This window comes from Lithobates pipiens, unplaced genomic scaffold (genome assembly GCF_037356315.1).
Source record: "Lithobates pipiens isolate NorthernLeopardFrog02 unplaced genomic scaffold, aLitPip1_a1.2 Scaffold_19, whole genome shotgun sequence".
NCBI classification, from domain to species: domain Eukaryota; kingdom Metazoa; phylum Chordata; class Amphibia; order Anura; family Ranidae; genus Lithobates; species Lithobates pipiens.
In genome coordinates, this window is record NW_027507764.1 from 327519101 (window position 1) to 327535713 (window position 16613).

Consider the following 16613-nt stretch of genomic DNA (forward strand, 5'->3'; position numbering starts at 1 on the left):
AAGGGGGTAAAATGTTCAGGGGCTGAAGCACTTAAGAATGAAAACTACCAGCTCAGATTACATGTATAGTGGCTAGCTAGAGTATGTAGCATAAGCCCTTTAAGTAATGTAGAGGATTTTTTTTTAATTTACTGTATGTAGTTGGATGTAACAATTGTATCACTATTTGTGAGCACTTTATCTAGTTAAGCTCCCAAGCCATTTTCACATTTAAGCTATTGTCTTTTATTTCAACAAAGCAGGTGGATGTCTGCACACTGTTGTACTCTGAACATCTTTATTAAAACACTATCCACAAATAAAACATCACAGCACCAAATCTTTCATGCTAAGCTATCAGTTAAATACCATCACACACTCAAAGATCATACAGCAGGGCATACAGCAATTAGTATCTCCCACAGCTGGACATAATGTTAAAACCTTATAAAAACAGACCAACAATTTATAAAAAATGCAGGCCAAAAAATATAAAGAAAGAAGAACAAATAAACAAACAACAGAAGGTCAAGAAGGAAAAATCCATACAAAAATAAAGGAAATCCAATCGTAGATCCATTTAAGCTGCATAAAATCCCCATGAAACACCTACAAGAGAGAGGTAAAGGGGGAAAAAAAAGGGGGAGGGGAGAGGAAAGACACAACCCATGCAGGAGAGGGGTGCAGTCTCCTGTGTTGCTCATAAAAATGAGTGACATCCCACTCAAAAATGAGTCCATTGGGTATAAGGGTCCAGAGATGAAAAATCTAGTAGACCTCTCTCCTGCACAGGAGCCAAAACACATCCCCACCTCTCTCCAGAACTCTCAATAATCAGAACAAACAAAGCAGAAACATTGCCCGCATGGCATTCATTGAAATTCTGGGCGACATTAATAGCATGTCGTTTTTCAGTGTTGCAAAGATGGTCATGGAGATGGTCTCTGAGGCGTCTTCCCACATATTGGATCCAGCGAAGCCTATAAGAAACAACATAAATAACATACTGAGCATTACAATTTAAAAAAATGCATTGATCTTAAATGTTATACCATTAATGGTGAAATGTACATGATTGCCACTCAAGATATGGGAACAACATGGTTAGCCAGCAGAGCCACATTGATGGACCAGCTGGATTTAAAAAAAAACAAAAAAAACTAGGAGACAAAATATACCTAGTGGATGTACCCTCCTAGATACAGTAACATCATCCTTAAGTATATCGGCACAAGTCTGATAATTAAACTGGATGGGTAAGTACTGATTAAGAATTTTCCTAATCTGACTGAATGCTGAAAAAAAGGTTGGTTTATATTTCATTTTTTTCTTATTATGCTTGTCACACAGTAACTCGGTTCTACTCCTAGTTTTGGCAATGTTATAAGTGCTATCTTGCATCCTTCTTGCATAGTGCCTCTCAGTAAAGTGTTGCTAAAGCAAGAAAGTCTCTTGTTTAGATGTGTTTCTCATCTTTGACAAGATGAACCTCAAAACATGCTCAAACTAAAACTTTAATTTTCTTAAACATTTGAAAACTTTACCTTCCAAATAATTTTTATCATTCATCAATAAAATACCTTGTCACAACTTACATGTTTGTATCAAAGCAATCACTGTATATATGGGCAGCATAGTGGCTAAGTGGTTAGCACATCTGCCTAGCAGCACTAAGATCATCGGTTCCAATTCCAACCTTGACACTACCTGCCTTGAGTTTTTATGTATGTTCTCTCTGTGACTGTGTGGGTTTCCTCAAACACTGCAAAAACATGCTGGTAGTTTAATTGGCCCCTGTCTAAATTGGCCTGTATGAATGTGAGTTAAGGACCTTAGATTATAAGCTCCTTGAGGGCAAGGGCTGCTGTGAATATACAATATATACCGTATGTAAAGTGCAGAGTAAATTAATAGCGCCATATGAATACCCATAATAAATATGTCACAGAAAGACTAGTTTGAGTTTTAGCATTCCCCTAGTCATCCCCGCTTATTGATGAACACTCTAAAAGGTGGCTAAGAAATAAGAGATACCAAATAGGCATAGGTTTATAGGTTATCCAGAGAAGAAGGCATTAATTCATCCCTATTTTAAATAAAACATGTATATACTATATACAGTTGCTACACTGGGCAGGAGTGGGGATCTTGGACCTGGGAAGCAAATACAACCACCTGGATTTTTTTATGGTAGGGACAGTTTCCCATGGACTCAAGAAAGTGCATAGAACAAAGAATACTGTGGTATTTCACTGAGTGACGGGCCATGGGGAAAGGTGAGTATTATTCTGGTTTATTTAAAATATAAGTTCGCCTTTTCTAAAAAAAAAAAAATGCACATCATTTTGCAGGTAAAAATAATGTGAATTTTTTTGCAGACTGTTAGTGAAAGCCATCTGCTCATGCCTTGTACGAGCAGGCAGTTACACATTGACAGGAAGCATCAATGAATTACCTAGAGCACTCAACAGCACTCTGGTAGTTCATTGAGAACTACAAGCTGACAGCCTTTGAGGCTGTCTGTATTTGTAGTTCTCCTATTCACAGAACTCTGTGAGTGAAAGATGCCTTTTTGAAAATTGTAACAGCAGGCACGGGGAGAAGATCCCCAGCCTGCTGCCATGGCGGGGACTTGGAGGGGGGGCGCGGGTAACGGGGGGCAGCTGCAGCAGTAATATGTTACATGGTACACCCTGAATACTGGTATAGCATGTAACATGTTATAAAAGGTGAACTTATTCTTTAACACATCTCCTATAAAGTGGGCCTGTAAGGGGCGAGTTGTAAATGAAGAACTCATTTATGAGCTAAAAAGGATAACTGCACTCTGTACAAAAAAAAATGAGATCACCTAAATATAAATAAATCAAAAACAAATACTGACATTGTCGTAAAATAATTCTTACAACTGAGCTGCCTCTAACATATGAGCACAAAACATTTCAGTTATGCATTCTTTCCACACTAATTTCCTTTGCTGTTCTCCACATAACATGTCATAGCCGCAAAGTAAGTCAGTACTGGAAGATAATCTGTGAATACAGATTTTACCAGGGAGCAGATAGCTACCATTTGCAGGTCTTGCTCTGATTGAGGTCTGAATGAATTATCTCAATTTAGGATCCTCATCGCAAAATAGAATATTTAAACTAGCCCAAAGGGGAAATGCATTCCAATAGACCTTCCCTGTTCACCTACCTCTCATTCGAGTGTCTGAGGCGAATGTGGTTAGTTCATAGTAGCTTGGATTGGTGTGAATGAGTAGCTGTTTGAATTGCTTTGCATGGCCTCTAGCCCATGCTTGCAAATACTCTGATCCTGACAACCTTCAGTCTCAGGACATTTGTCTCTAACTGGCCACCCTGAGCAGCCAACTGACTTTGTTCTTGTTATTTGGTTGCCAGGTTCCTAAATGCCCATTTGCTCCTTTGTGGTATTACTAGCTGTCCACTTGCCTTGACAGTTTCCCTGTTTTTCGGTCTTCTTCCATAGATCTTAACATTTAGATCTAAGATTTAGATTTGATTGCCTTACACTGCAGAGCACCAGTTAAACAATAATCCTTGATATTTGGTTCTTCCATTTTGTCTTCAGATCCAACGTTAACCAACTTTTAGTTTACTTGTAGTTAGGATTTGTTTTCTCTGTTTACCTTGATTATTTTATGCTACTGGTATACAAGTTAGTTTCTTCACCATCCACGGGTTTTCATAAAAGTTCAGAAAGTGTTTTCTAGAACTGAATCCCATTAGCAGACACAAATGTGGTCTTGTGTGTCAGCAAATGTTTAATATTGTTAATGGAAGGTCTCTGAATTACCCAGAGGGAAGTCTGAGTTACGTTTCAAGGGACTTAAAGGTTTAGGGGTAGATGAAAAATAGGATTTTTTTCATCATACTTATATGTAAAATCCTTTTCTTTGAATACATCATGGGACACAGAGTTAGGCTATTGTTCATTACTGACTGGGTCATGTGCCATCTCTAGCTGGACACTGGTAGACCAAAGATCTTAGACAGGAAGTCCGCCCCTATATAACCCCTCCCATACAGGAAGTACTTCAGTTTTATAGCAAGCACTGAATTCCCAAAAGAGGGGAGGGACTTCTGTGTCCCATGATGTATTCAAAGAAAAGGATTTTACAGGTGTGATGAAAAAATTATATTTTCTTTATCACACATCACGGGACACAAAGTTAGGCGCTATTATTCATTTACTGGGACATTACAGAGAGAAAACCTTGAGGGGAGGGAGACACCCTGCCAAAAATCTAATCAAAAATAGCCACCAGACTTTATACAGCAGCCTGTAGTACACCAAGGCCAAAAGCCAAATCCTCAGCAGCTCTAACAACTACCTGGTAAAATCTTGTGAACGTATACACTGAAGACCAGGTAGCAGCCATACAAATCTGAGCCACAGATACCTGATGGCGAAAAGCCCAGAAGGTTGCTACACCCCTGGTAGAATGAGTTCTCACCCTGAAGGGAGGAGCCTTACATTTCAGACCATAGGCCTGAATGACCAATTAGCGGACCAAGTTGGCAATGGAAGCTGCCTGCCCCTTCTTGGGTCCTTCTGGTAAAACAAAAAAAGTCTGATCCTCGGATCTCCGCAGATCTAGACAAACTGTGACTGCCCATACTACGTCCCTCTTCCGCAGAACAAGGCTGAGAGAAAAAAGAAGGCAAAACAATTTACTGATTTAAATGAAAGGCCGACACCACTTTTAGCAAGAAAGATAGAATAGGACTCAACACCACCTTGTCGTGGTGAAGGATTAGGTATGGTTCCCTACATGAAAGGGCCGCCAATTCAGACACCCTTCTAGCCAAGGTGAGGGCCATCAGGAAGGCTAGCTTGCGTGACAGCAAGACTAACAGAATTTCCTTGATAGGCTCAAATTGTTGTTTCTGTAACATCGACAGCTCCAAATGTATCTCCCAAGGACACATAGGTAACATAATTGGGGACGCAAAGGAGTCACCCCCTGCATGAAGGTTCGAACCAGTGAATGGAAGGCTAAAGGCCTTTGGAAGAATACCAACTGGGCCTAAATCTGACCTATGATTGTACTTAAACCCAATCTTACTGTAGAAAAGAGAGACTTCACACCAAGCAATATAAGTCTTTCAGACCTTATGATATATATTCTTAGTGACTGTTTTCCCAGCATTTACTAAGGTAGACACCATTGGTCCCGAGATGTCATGATCCTTCAGCACCCTGGCTGTAATAGCCATGTCGTCAAATTTAGAGACTGTAAATTGGGGTGGAATATAGGACCTTTGCGACAGTAGATTGGGGCGGCACGGAAGCGCCCGCGGCCCGTCTATTGCCAATCCCACAATCTCCAGGTACCAGGGCCTTCTGGGCAAGGCTGGTGCCATCAGAATGACTGGAACCTCCTTGCTCCAAATCCTGTGCAAAAAATGTGGAAGGAGAAGGATCAGGGGGAAAGCTTAAACCAAGGAGTACTGGTTCAATGGAACTACCAGAGAATCTACTCCGATTGCCAGTGGGTCCCTTGTTCGGGACACAAACTGATGTAGCTTGTTATTTAACCTGGATGTCAATAGATCGACATCTGGCCATGCCCAACGCTGGCAAATTTCCCAGAACAGCTTCGGGTGTAGGGACCATTCCCCCAGGCAGATCTGCTGGCAGCTGAGATAATCTGCCTAATAGAACCGGCAAGTGTCCCTCTGCCCAGGCTAATATGTGGTTCACCTCTTCCTGAGCTGAACCATTCCTGGTACCTGAAGCTACACCATCCAGGACTGTAGGGCCAGACGTACTGCCCGCAACTCTAGGATGTTGATGGGCAGGCTCAGCTCCACCTTTGACCATCTCTCCTGAGCTGTGAGCTCCTCTAGGGCCAGTTCAAGACACCGGAAGAAAGGATCCTGCAACCACCAGCTTAGGCTTAAGCGTGCCCAAGGAGATAAGGACATGGAGAAATCTAGGGCTTGCCCTCTCCTGTTCCAAGTCAACAAGATGTCTTGTTGTATAGGCCTGGAATGTAACTGGGTGTAGGGAACTTCCTTGAAGGAGGACACCATCCTTCCCAGAAGACTCATGCAGAGTCGAATGGAGGGTTGTCTGGTGCCCCTTACCTGACGCACATGATGGCAAAAATACCCTTGCCTGGACCGTATCTAGGATCACACCTACATACTTCAGATTCTTAGCTGGTCTCAAGGCTGACTTTTGGACATTTATGACCCAGCCTAGGTTTTCTAAATACAGCACTACACAGGCTACTCTCTGTTCTAGGGCCTGTAGTGAGTGATCTCTGAGCAGGAGGTTGTCCAAGTATCCAAAGAACCATTCCCTGGGCCCTTATAAGACCCAGCATTGGTGCTAGGACCTTTGTAAACACCTGGGGTGCTGTGGCAAGCCCAAAGGGCAGAGCCCCAAACTGGAAATGATGTTCCTCTACTGCAAATTGCAGTAAGCTCTGATGAGTGTGAAAGATAGGTACGTGTAAATACGCGTCCCTGATATCGGTGGAGGCTAGCAAGTGTCCCATTTGAATCGAGGCTGCTACCGAGCGGACTGACTCCATCCGAAAGGACTGGATTTATTGTTACTGGTTCAGGGATCTGAACCATGAATAGTTTCAAATAAAACCCCGCGCCCCTTTCAGATACAGGAGCCTGTATAATCACTCCCTGATGCACTAAATGATCTAGTCCCTGAGACAAAAAGTTTATTTTTGGAGGATCAGAAGGAACACTGGACCCTAGAAACCTCTGAGGGGGAACCCACAGTAATTCCAGCTTGTAACCGCGGGATACTGTCGAAGTGACCACGTCCTGAATCACACTGTTCTCCAAATGTCTGCAAAGTGCAGAAGCCTTCCCCCACCCAATAGAGTGGAGGTGTCCCCTCAAAAGGAGGGCTTGGTGTCGGGTTTGGAAGAGCTCTGGACCCAGGGTTTCTTCTGGCCCTGTGGCTTGTCCTTGGCCCTTGCGCCCTGTTGGTGACAGAACGGCACTGAGACACCTGAGGAAGCGGTCCCTGAGGTTTTAAACGAGGGACGCCTGGTCCATCTCTTCACAGGAAGTAGAGAGCTCTTCTCTCTGGAATTCTTTTGGATATATTCGTCCAAGTCATCACCAAACATTCCCCATGGAAGGAGAACTATGCCAATAACTTCTTACAAGGAAGTCCAGCTGGCCAGCTCTTAAGGCACCGAAGTCTGCGCATGTGTACAAAACCATACGAGAGACTTGCTGCATAGAATCCTTCAAGACATCTACAGCAAAACACTACTCAAGGTATATCTGCCCCGCTTTCAGCATAATCTTCCTCCTGGTTAGGCCTGTCAGGCCATCTGACCTGATCCTTTAAGTACTGGCAGACTCCAATTGCTGCGTCAGCTGGCTGAATAGCTGAACTGGCCAAAGAAAAGGAAGCCCTTAATAGTAATTCCAGTTTCTTGTCAACAGGGTCTTTCAAGCCCTGTGCGTTATCCACAGGACAAGTTAAGTTCTTGTTTAAGTAAAAGACTTCTGCATCTACGGCTGGCATGCTTCACTTCTTAACAAACTTTTCCTCTTGGAGGAACAAAAATCCTGTTCTCAATCAGCATACACCACCTGTTCCAACAGGGACCCCAAGGAGGACCATGGAGGCTCAGAAACCTCAGCAGAAGGTAACTTAAAGGCAGAACAAATGATCACAGTAAGAGTCTGGATCAAAATCCTCTGCTACTGAGAGGCTGATACCAATTGGACATCTTCTGGCCCAGATACCTCAGAAGCAGACTCATCTGCCTGGCCTTCCACAATATCCTTAACATTTAGCTCTTCCCCTTCATCAGCTCATTCCTGCTCCAGGTTAGGAGGATCAGGGGAGGGGGATCTGTCATGATCCTTGCCACCCTGCATTATGGAGGCAATTATGCCAGCAATCCTGTCCTCTAACCCAGCTAGAGCTGAGGATAAATCATCCCTGGTGATAAAGGCTGAAGCAGCAGCCTTGACAGTAGCCACCATTATTATTATTTTTATTCAGGATTTATATAGCGCCAACAGTTTGCGCAGCGCTTTACAATATGAGGGCAGACAGTACACTTACAATACAAATCAATACAGGAGGGATCAGAGGGCCCTGCTCGTTAGAGCTTACAATCTAGAAGATGCCAGATAGGTGCAGCCGCTCAGATGGCCCAGAAGTCTCTGGTCTTTTAGGGGATACAACACTATAGTTTAGACTATGCTCCTCAGGTGCTACTGTGCCCTGTATACTTCCTGTCTAAGACATTTGGTCTACCAGTGTCCATTCACCTAGAGATGGTGCATAACCCAGTAAGTAATGAATAGCCTAATTCTGTGTCCCTTGATGTATGAAAAACAAATATTGAATTATATATGGCTCTATAGAAGGCCATCACAATGATTGTTGATCTTCTGAGTAACTCATGGGGACATGTATGCATATTAAGATATCAGGTCATTAATCCACCCCACTGCCTTTTGTCAGTAATCTGGCGGCCATTTCTCTACTTGTGTGTAATTTAGGACAATTATTCTCAAACACAGACAGGGTGGTGTCTGCAAAGAAGTAGACCATCCCGTTAAACATACAGTATGATGGACTAAATGGATTCTGACTGCAATGGCTTATACAAAACTTGAGAGATGTTATACCAAAAAACCTGTCAACATGACACTCTTAACTTTCATACTGCAAAGGCCTAATGATTTGGTGTGCTTACAGAAAAAATGTAGGCAGCAAAGGTCAGAGAACATAAATGTGAGGATTTTAATAATTCAAAATTATTTTATTAATGTGGGCAATCTGGTTTACTTAAGGCTAAATTCACATTATGTTGGTTTAAAACAGCTAATGCAGACAAGGGGGCAGTACTGCATATTATAAAGCCCTGTGCCTTTTTTCAAAATTCATTATAATGAGATTGGCACACCTGTAACCCTCTGTTGGCACCCCTGAAGACTGCCTGATATACTCCCATATTTCTTATCTTCAACTGTCCCTAATCATATCTGGGAAACAGCATAGCTTGGATGCTTGTTCTCAGCCTCATCAAAACATGCTTATCTTTTACAAAAGTGGCACATGCGTAATGCATGCTCCCTTTCCCAGCATCGCTAAGTGACTGGAAAGTATGCACTGGATGTGCACCAAGTATGTGTGGGAGAAGCAATATGGCTTGAGCCATTGTCCACGGCTAAACTCAGGTACTTCAAATAATGAGTTGATTCCAGCAATGATCGATTAAGTTTTATCGCTGAATTGTCAAAAGAGCTCAGTAGGGATAACACTGGGGCCAGCACTTTGGTGGATAACCAAAGTGCCAATGAGAGGCTGAAGGACAGGGCCACAACTGGTAATGTAGGTACATCACAACAAAGTGAAAAAACACTCATGGCCTGGAAAAATTGGGCCAAGTAGGTATGAGTTTTAATGTGCACAGGAAGCCAAAAAGGCTCCCTTGTGTAATGGAGGCAAAGACAGACCTGGTGGATTCCCTCTAATTTCTTCAGTAAAATGAGAACAGTCAGAGTTGGGAAATCCAAGATGGGTGTATTTCCCCTTTGGGTATGAACATTGTGAACAGGAATAGAAACCATGATTTCTATCCTTGCAGGTACACAGAGGAACAAACTAGAAGAATCCCTTGCTGTTAGCAGCATACTACATAAATAGCATCTATAATCTGTTCAAATAGATGTGGAAGAAACTCTTCTTATACAAGAATTCTGAGGCCCAGCACCTTAACTAGGATGTCTATACATGTATACTAACATGAGATGCATGGACAGACCATTTTTTCATAGTATTCATTTAAAGGGACAAATCTCTAACTTTACTTTGTCCCATAGGGAACTGAATTCTGTAATTTTCCCTGTCCCAGGCTTTACACTTTCTCCATTTCACTTCAGTTGTACTTAAAGGCAATGCTACAATATGTATGTGTGTGCATCCATCCCTGCATGCTTCTTAGAATTTTTGAGTTGGTCCTCAAGTGCAGCTAGGAAAAAGGGAGAGGGTGGGAAAAAATTAAATGGCAATATTTGTGTGCTAAGCCCAATAACAAAAAATCTTGCAAAGTACATAACGTAAAAGCAAGCCAGAATAAAAGGATAATTTCATTTCCACACACAAAGTGGGCAGTTGGTAACACTGTAACACATGCCACAAATGTATTCTCAGTACTTCAACAGAGGAACCTTAACCCAGCACAAGGCTGCTGTTGTACAACAGTGAGTTGTGGTTAGAGGAAATATGCCTCAGCTCCGGACTGAGAGCTCCAGGAATCCCCACACATGCTGACCTGACTTGATTAGCAGAGTCTTGTGTGAACTGGAACATATACTATAGCCACTGCCAATTGCAGGACTGTTGCAACAGAGAAAACAAGCAACGACAATTAACTTCGGAATCTGCACTGCTTGGCAAATATTTCCATATGTGCCCTGAATCAACCAGTAGCTGTAGATGATTGAAATCACTTGCAGAATTTGCAGAGAGAACACCACTATAAACTAACTATGTTAGGTATGAATATATCAGCAGTCGTTTATAGTAGAACAATCTTCCAAACAGAGAACAGCAGAGGTAAAGAAAACTATCCAGAGGACACTAGCAATAAACTGAGGCACAGTGGTTTGTTTGCAGGGTCATCCTCAATATGCAAATAAATTCAAGACAGCAGCTTGAGACAATAATGGGAAAATATGATCACTTATATATAAGTGCATAAATGATATGGAAAATCGAGTGGTTTACCACCAGAGATGCAAGAGCACGCTCTGCCACTGAAGGAATAGAGGTCTAATCTCATCAAACACATAGGGCACCTTACAAAAAGGGCTGTGAAAATGTGATATCGTTTTTGACAGAAACTGGCACTAGAAAACTTGTTTGTTGTATATTTCAAAAACTGTTAAATGTGTTTTTAAAAGCACAACATGTTACGCTCAGAAATAATATAGTAGAATGTTACTCAAGGGAGTGATCTTTGGGGAACAGAAAGATTTTTTCCCTTAGATAATTGTATCCAGTTTTACTCTATGGCATGCTTATCTGGATATAATGAAGGGCTTTTTTTTCTCTTTCCTTTATACTTTTTTCAGAGCTTGATAGACGCGTCTGTTTTTTTTTCACATAGTCTGACATTAGCACAGTTGCAGTGTTTCCTAGATGGTATTTTCTGATTTGCCTTATTGCCTGGAATTGCTAATTAAATATGGTAACAAGACAACTACATGGATCATCCCTTTTATGTTTGAAAGACATGAAAAAATTTCACTTTATTCTTGATTTTTTTTATTAAAATTTGCAAAATTAAGATACACTAAATAAAAAAGTAAATAAAACATTAAATACTAAAATATTGACACTTAAAAAAATGCTAAATGAAGAGCAAAACTAGAAAAATCTCATAAATCTCTCTTGTGTAACTGGACACAGCATGAGTTATCTGTAAACATTTACAGACAGAATGATGTTGTATGGTAGCTGCCCCCAGTGAGTTTGAATGGACCCTGTAAGAATGGCAGGCTTTATTTTCTCACGTCTTCCGCGTTCTCTTGTTGCTCCTTCTCCAACCTCATTTCTTTCAATTCCTGCCTGTACTTCCGTTCGATAAAACGTTTCTGATGAGCCATCTGGGGGAAGTTATCTGGGGAAAGAAAAACAATGACATCACCTACATTGTGACTGCTGTAAGTCAGTGTGGTTTATCTGACATGCCAAACAACAGCTATACCAGAGCCCAAACTGTTATTCAGACAGACCCTTTGAAAACAGATGTGCCTTTAAATATATAATAGGAATTGTTATAGAAAATCTAATTTGACTGCACTGTGTGGCTATCAGTGATGAAGATTTTAAAAGCATACTTGTAGAAGCACTTCTTATTTTGTCATGCTAAACAAAGATCCTGCCAAAGTCAATATATTGTTGGAGATGAAACTGCTTCAAGCACGTTACAAATGAGCACTGCAAGGCTTTAACTGCAGTAAAGGAAACACACAAAAGACAAAAATAATCTTACATTTCTCCAAGGCGTCCATAGCAGCTTGCATCTCAGCCTGCTGAATGCTGAAAGAAAAAAAAAAAAAACTCCAATTAACCTAATTACCTCCATCAGTTTTAAGTGAGCTCTTAAATCCTTTTAAGCTGCAATAAGAAGAGAAAATGGGAAAAGGATACGCATTACTCCTTGAGGGTCTTTCAAAGATACAATGGAAAACCTTCCGACATTAAAAAGATAGCTATGTTTCAAACTTATTGGCAATCCTAAAAGTTCTTTCCCAGTTAACTATTTTTTGCTTTTCTCAGATATACCCAACAATCTAAGACGACGTTTTGTTGTATGAATAGCATTAGTGGTCCCAGTACAGCAACAAGATGGGGTATCCTAATGAAACATCTTCGTTAACAGCACACCTGTACTAAGTAATTGTTTCCTTTACTGTTCAAAATTTGATTAATACTGCAGTTCACCTTTTTCATGTTTTCCACCTGTCGCACCTTTGTTGTGTCTTCTTTATTCTCTCCATTTTCCCCCTTTACATGCTACTAAACTTCTTTTATACCGATTTTATGATTTCTCTAATATAAAATGCAAAAATTGAATGCCTGAATTACTCTAATCCGACATCAAAGGCCCTTTTGCAGCAATGTGCATGCAGTAAAGTGTTAATATGCCACTATACGTGTTTATATACACCTTTAACACAAGTGCAAGTCTCTGTGTATTTAACAAGTTGATGTATAATTTTGTTGCTTGTTATGCAAAATGGGGTAAAGACTTTAAAGAATATAGGCTTTACATTATACAATTGTGCTAAAATTTGCATATACTGACAAGGAAAATTCAACATTTTGAAATGACATGTCTGGGGTGTGGCCTGGATGGAGTCTAGGCTGAGGCTGCTTCCACTCTTTACATGAGGGTTTTGTGTGATGTGTCCTGGGACTCCTTTTCGTTCCTCATTAACATTTTGAGTTGTCGTTGAAACAGGAACAGGCGATATCTTATAATGCAAACAATTCTTCTGGTGACAAGTATCTAAGACCCCTTTCACACATGCGGACTGTTTGGTTCATTAGTTCAGTCACGTTTTTCAAAGAAAAAACAGAAGAAGTTTACATCAGTTTTCACCTGAAGTGCCAGAACAGAATTTAAGGTAAGTAAAGCAGCCTCTTCAACTCCCTCCATCTTTATGAGCATTTATATTTTAGATTTTTTGTTGGGTGTTGGAAATCTAAAAAGTTTTTTTTTTTATATGAAAGGTATATTCCAATAGAGCTGAAAAACTGAGCTGTGAAATGATGCATGGCACCCAGCCTACATTCATCCAGCATTGCTGTAGTGTATCAGACTCTACACGCTATTTTTTTTTTACAGTAATCTGGGACCTCCTTTTGCTTTTTTGTCTTCAAAACAGGGAAGGTATCCTAACATACCCCCCACAGGTTCCTTGCTGTCTTTCATATACAGAAAGCCTGGAGTATCAACATGTAAATATTAAAACCGTTTTCACAGTAGGCAAAGGAAGGATGTTCAAGAACACATCCATTCTATTTGGGGAATTCTCTAGAAACAGACTGCAGATTTATGTTGAGAACCTTTGTATGGCTTTTACCACTATTTGCTTCTATTATGGGTGGATTTTTCCTCACTTACTGTCATAGTGACAAGAAACTTTCTTTAGATAGCACAGTTGCCATGTTTTCTGGATAAGAGCAATTAACAATTTACCTGATTAACAGATTAAACTTTTTTTTTCCTTGCAAAGGCCATATAACATCAGAATAAGAAAAAATAAAAATGGAAAAAGTAGCATAATAAAAATATATGTTAAAGCTGTACAGACTGCAGCACATTTAACATTTAACTTTCTAGGTTAAAAAAACTGTAGTACTCCTCACTTAAACAAAACAGCATATTATGGCCATGTTTTAATGGACTGAATATATAGAAAAAAAACCTATACACACTGCCTGTTAAAGTTGTTGCAATGGTAGAGGTAATGACAAGAGAAATGTGGTTAATGCTATTACGCAAACTAAGTGAAAATGGGCAAAGGCAAGAAACTGGAGTTGGTGGGTTGGAAAGAGTTCTACAATAAATCTTCCATCTCTTCTAATAAGGCAAAAAAGAATAGAAATATCCCAGCATTTACAGTTACTGCCACACAGGGTGTAATGGAAGATGTCCTGACATGCACTGAACAGTGGATGTGTGTGTGTTGAGTTTGTTCAAGAATCTAACTGTTCTTTATCAAAGGCTTAAATTCCCTAGTTTATGGTCAACCTTACTCATGTTGTAGAAAAGTGATTTTTTTTTTCAGTATCTGCATGATAGGAACACTTTAATCTGAGCTATAAAAAAAGCAATAATGAAAATAAAAATTAAACAATATGTGCACAGCCCTTACTAATAACATTTCTTCTGGATGGTTTAAACAAATCTCTAACAGAATTCAGTCACAGATGGATGAGAATAAGAGCTGTCAAAGAGCACAAGGAAAGGGGATGCAACATGGATTTTCTGTCAACTTTTCCTTCAAAGATGTCATGTCGCTTGAGTAATGTATATGGCTTTGTTCATAGGTATGTAATGAACTGACAATACGTGTATGATTTTGTTAATTACAGCTGACACTACAAGCAGAAGGGTATGGTATTGTGTTCGTCATAACTAACCAAGCATAATAACTCAATATTGGTTTTTACTTTGAAGTCATGGCAGGACAGGGCCAGTGAGGGAAAATAACTTATTAATGTGTGTGATGCGTATTGCTGGAGCCACTCGATTAGAAACCATTCCAGCGTTATCTATTAATCAAACATAAAGAGAAAGCTTTTAAATTACCTTGGTCCTTTACCGCAACCAATTCGCTCTCCTTTGAAGTACACGGCAACAGTATAGGTTCTTGCATGGGAAGGGCCTACAGTCTGTAGAGTCCTGAAACACGATAAAATAGTTTTCAATTTATTACTATCGTGCACTATCTGTACATGAAAAAGTTGGAGCTTAAACATTAGTTTCAGATGCTGAATATTTGAACTTTGTCTCCTGATCCCTCCATAACATCTAAAAATTTATATGTGAAAGTTTCTGGAATTTATAAGAACAAAATATATGTGAGATAAAGTTATAACTGGAAAAATAGATATATCCCCTCACACAGCTGACTTTCTGATAGTAGTCACATTGAAGGGCACTGCAGTCATCCTCTCCTTCTGGCAACATTGATATGAAGGAACAGTTTACACTCAAAGAATAATTCAATCTTATACCATGGCGTTTTCAAACAACGCAAAAGTGTTATTACTGTCATACCTATTTATATATTGTAAGGAGCAGCAACAGACAACTGCAGAACTGCTAATGCAATTAAGGAAACATAACTTCTATTCCAAAATCAGAATTTTACATAGATTCTAACTTTTTCTTTTTTTTTTGCACGATCTATAGCAGCCAAACAAACGCAAGGTTTCTCAGAGGAGCTGCACCTTACTTACAATTGTTTTGTGCTCCCCTTGGAATTCAAAAACTTTCTCGGAGACTGAAGTAAAGTCGGTTCACAGAAACAAGTTTCTTTTTTATACCCAAGGGCATTTTTCTCACAAGGTAATATCTAACTGAATCCTCAATTTAAATCAGCTAAATACATACACAAGTGCAGCAAATCAAAGGGCATTTAAAGTCTTACAGTTTGTCTTCTTTTTAAAGCAGCCACAGCCCAGATATAAAACCCCTTTTCCTTACCAGCAGTTGCAAAGCAGGACTCTTTTCACTGTGAGGAAGCAGTAGTCCCACTGCAGAGGTTGAACACCACTCCTGCTGAACCAGTATATATATATATATTATATATAGCCCTACAATTAGCGAAAAGTTCTGGTTTCCCACTGATTTGAGAGCTCTGGCTCTGACTCAGTAGGAGGCATGTTGGACCTGTGGCTTATTTATAAAGAACTCAAACTAAGACTTTGTATACCTTTTGCTTTGATCTAGCTGTGATGCATTTAACTAACTTATAATGAAAGATTGATTGGGTTTTAAGAAAACAAGTGCTAATCTGGTTAATCTGTACAGCATTGCTCCTTAACCACATAAGAAAACCAAACTTTCCACAGTCCAACCCCACCATCCCCATTTTTGGCTGAATGGGAAAGAGATCTAAATATCACCTTCACTGATAGCCAAAAAGAGTGTATACTGTTTTTTTAAAATCTTTGCTTTGCAGTAAATATCAAGAAACCACATACAAGATCCTGACTCGTTGGTAGTGGACTCCTACTGTCCTAGCCAAACTGTTTCCGAAGCAGAGTGACCAGTGTTGGCGAAGCACCAAGGGCACACTTCTGCATATCTTCTGGGAATGCTCTGGCATACTCCCTTTTTGGCAGCAAGCCCACCAAATTATTCACAAATTCACTGACATTTCCCTGTTTGATGAACCAGCAGCAGTTGTCTATTTTGCTTCTTCAAAGAATACCTTTAGTATGCGTAAATCTATACTTGTCCTCTTGTTGCGGCAGGACCCCGCCCCAACCACTCTCTCTGGGGAACCCCCCCTTTAGGTTTCTCTTTTACACCAAACCCACAAAACATTTTGAAAAAGTGGAACACACCAGTGTTG

The 16613-nt window shown here is 40.2% G+C and overlaps 1 protein-coding gene across 1 annotated transcript in view; it reads right to left on the minus strand.

Moving 5' to 3' along the window:
- Positions 1-260: 260 nt before the first annotated feature.
- Positions 261-16613, minus strand: part of DROSHA (drosha ribonuclease III) — a 579282-nt gene continuing 562929 nt past the window's right edge. The window contains exons 30-33 of the mRNA XM_077492043.1: positions 14840-14932; positions 12011-12057; positions 11529-11635; positions 261-959 (exon numbers count right to left, since the gene is read on the minus strand). Coding sequence (XP_077348169.1) covers positions 909-959; positions 11529-11635; positions 12011-12057; positions 14840-14932 — 298 coding nt within the window. The 3' untranslated portion in view covers positions 261-908. The remainder of the gene's footprint in view (positions 960-11528; positions 11636-12010; positions 12058-14839; positions 14933-16613) is intronic.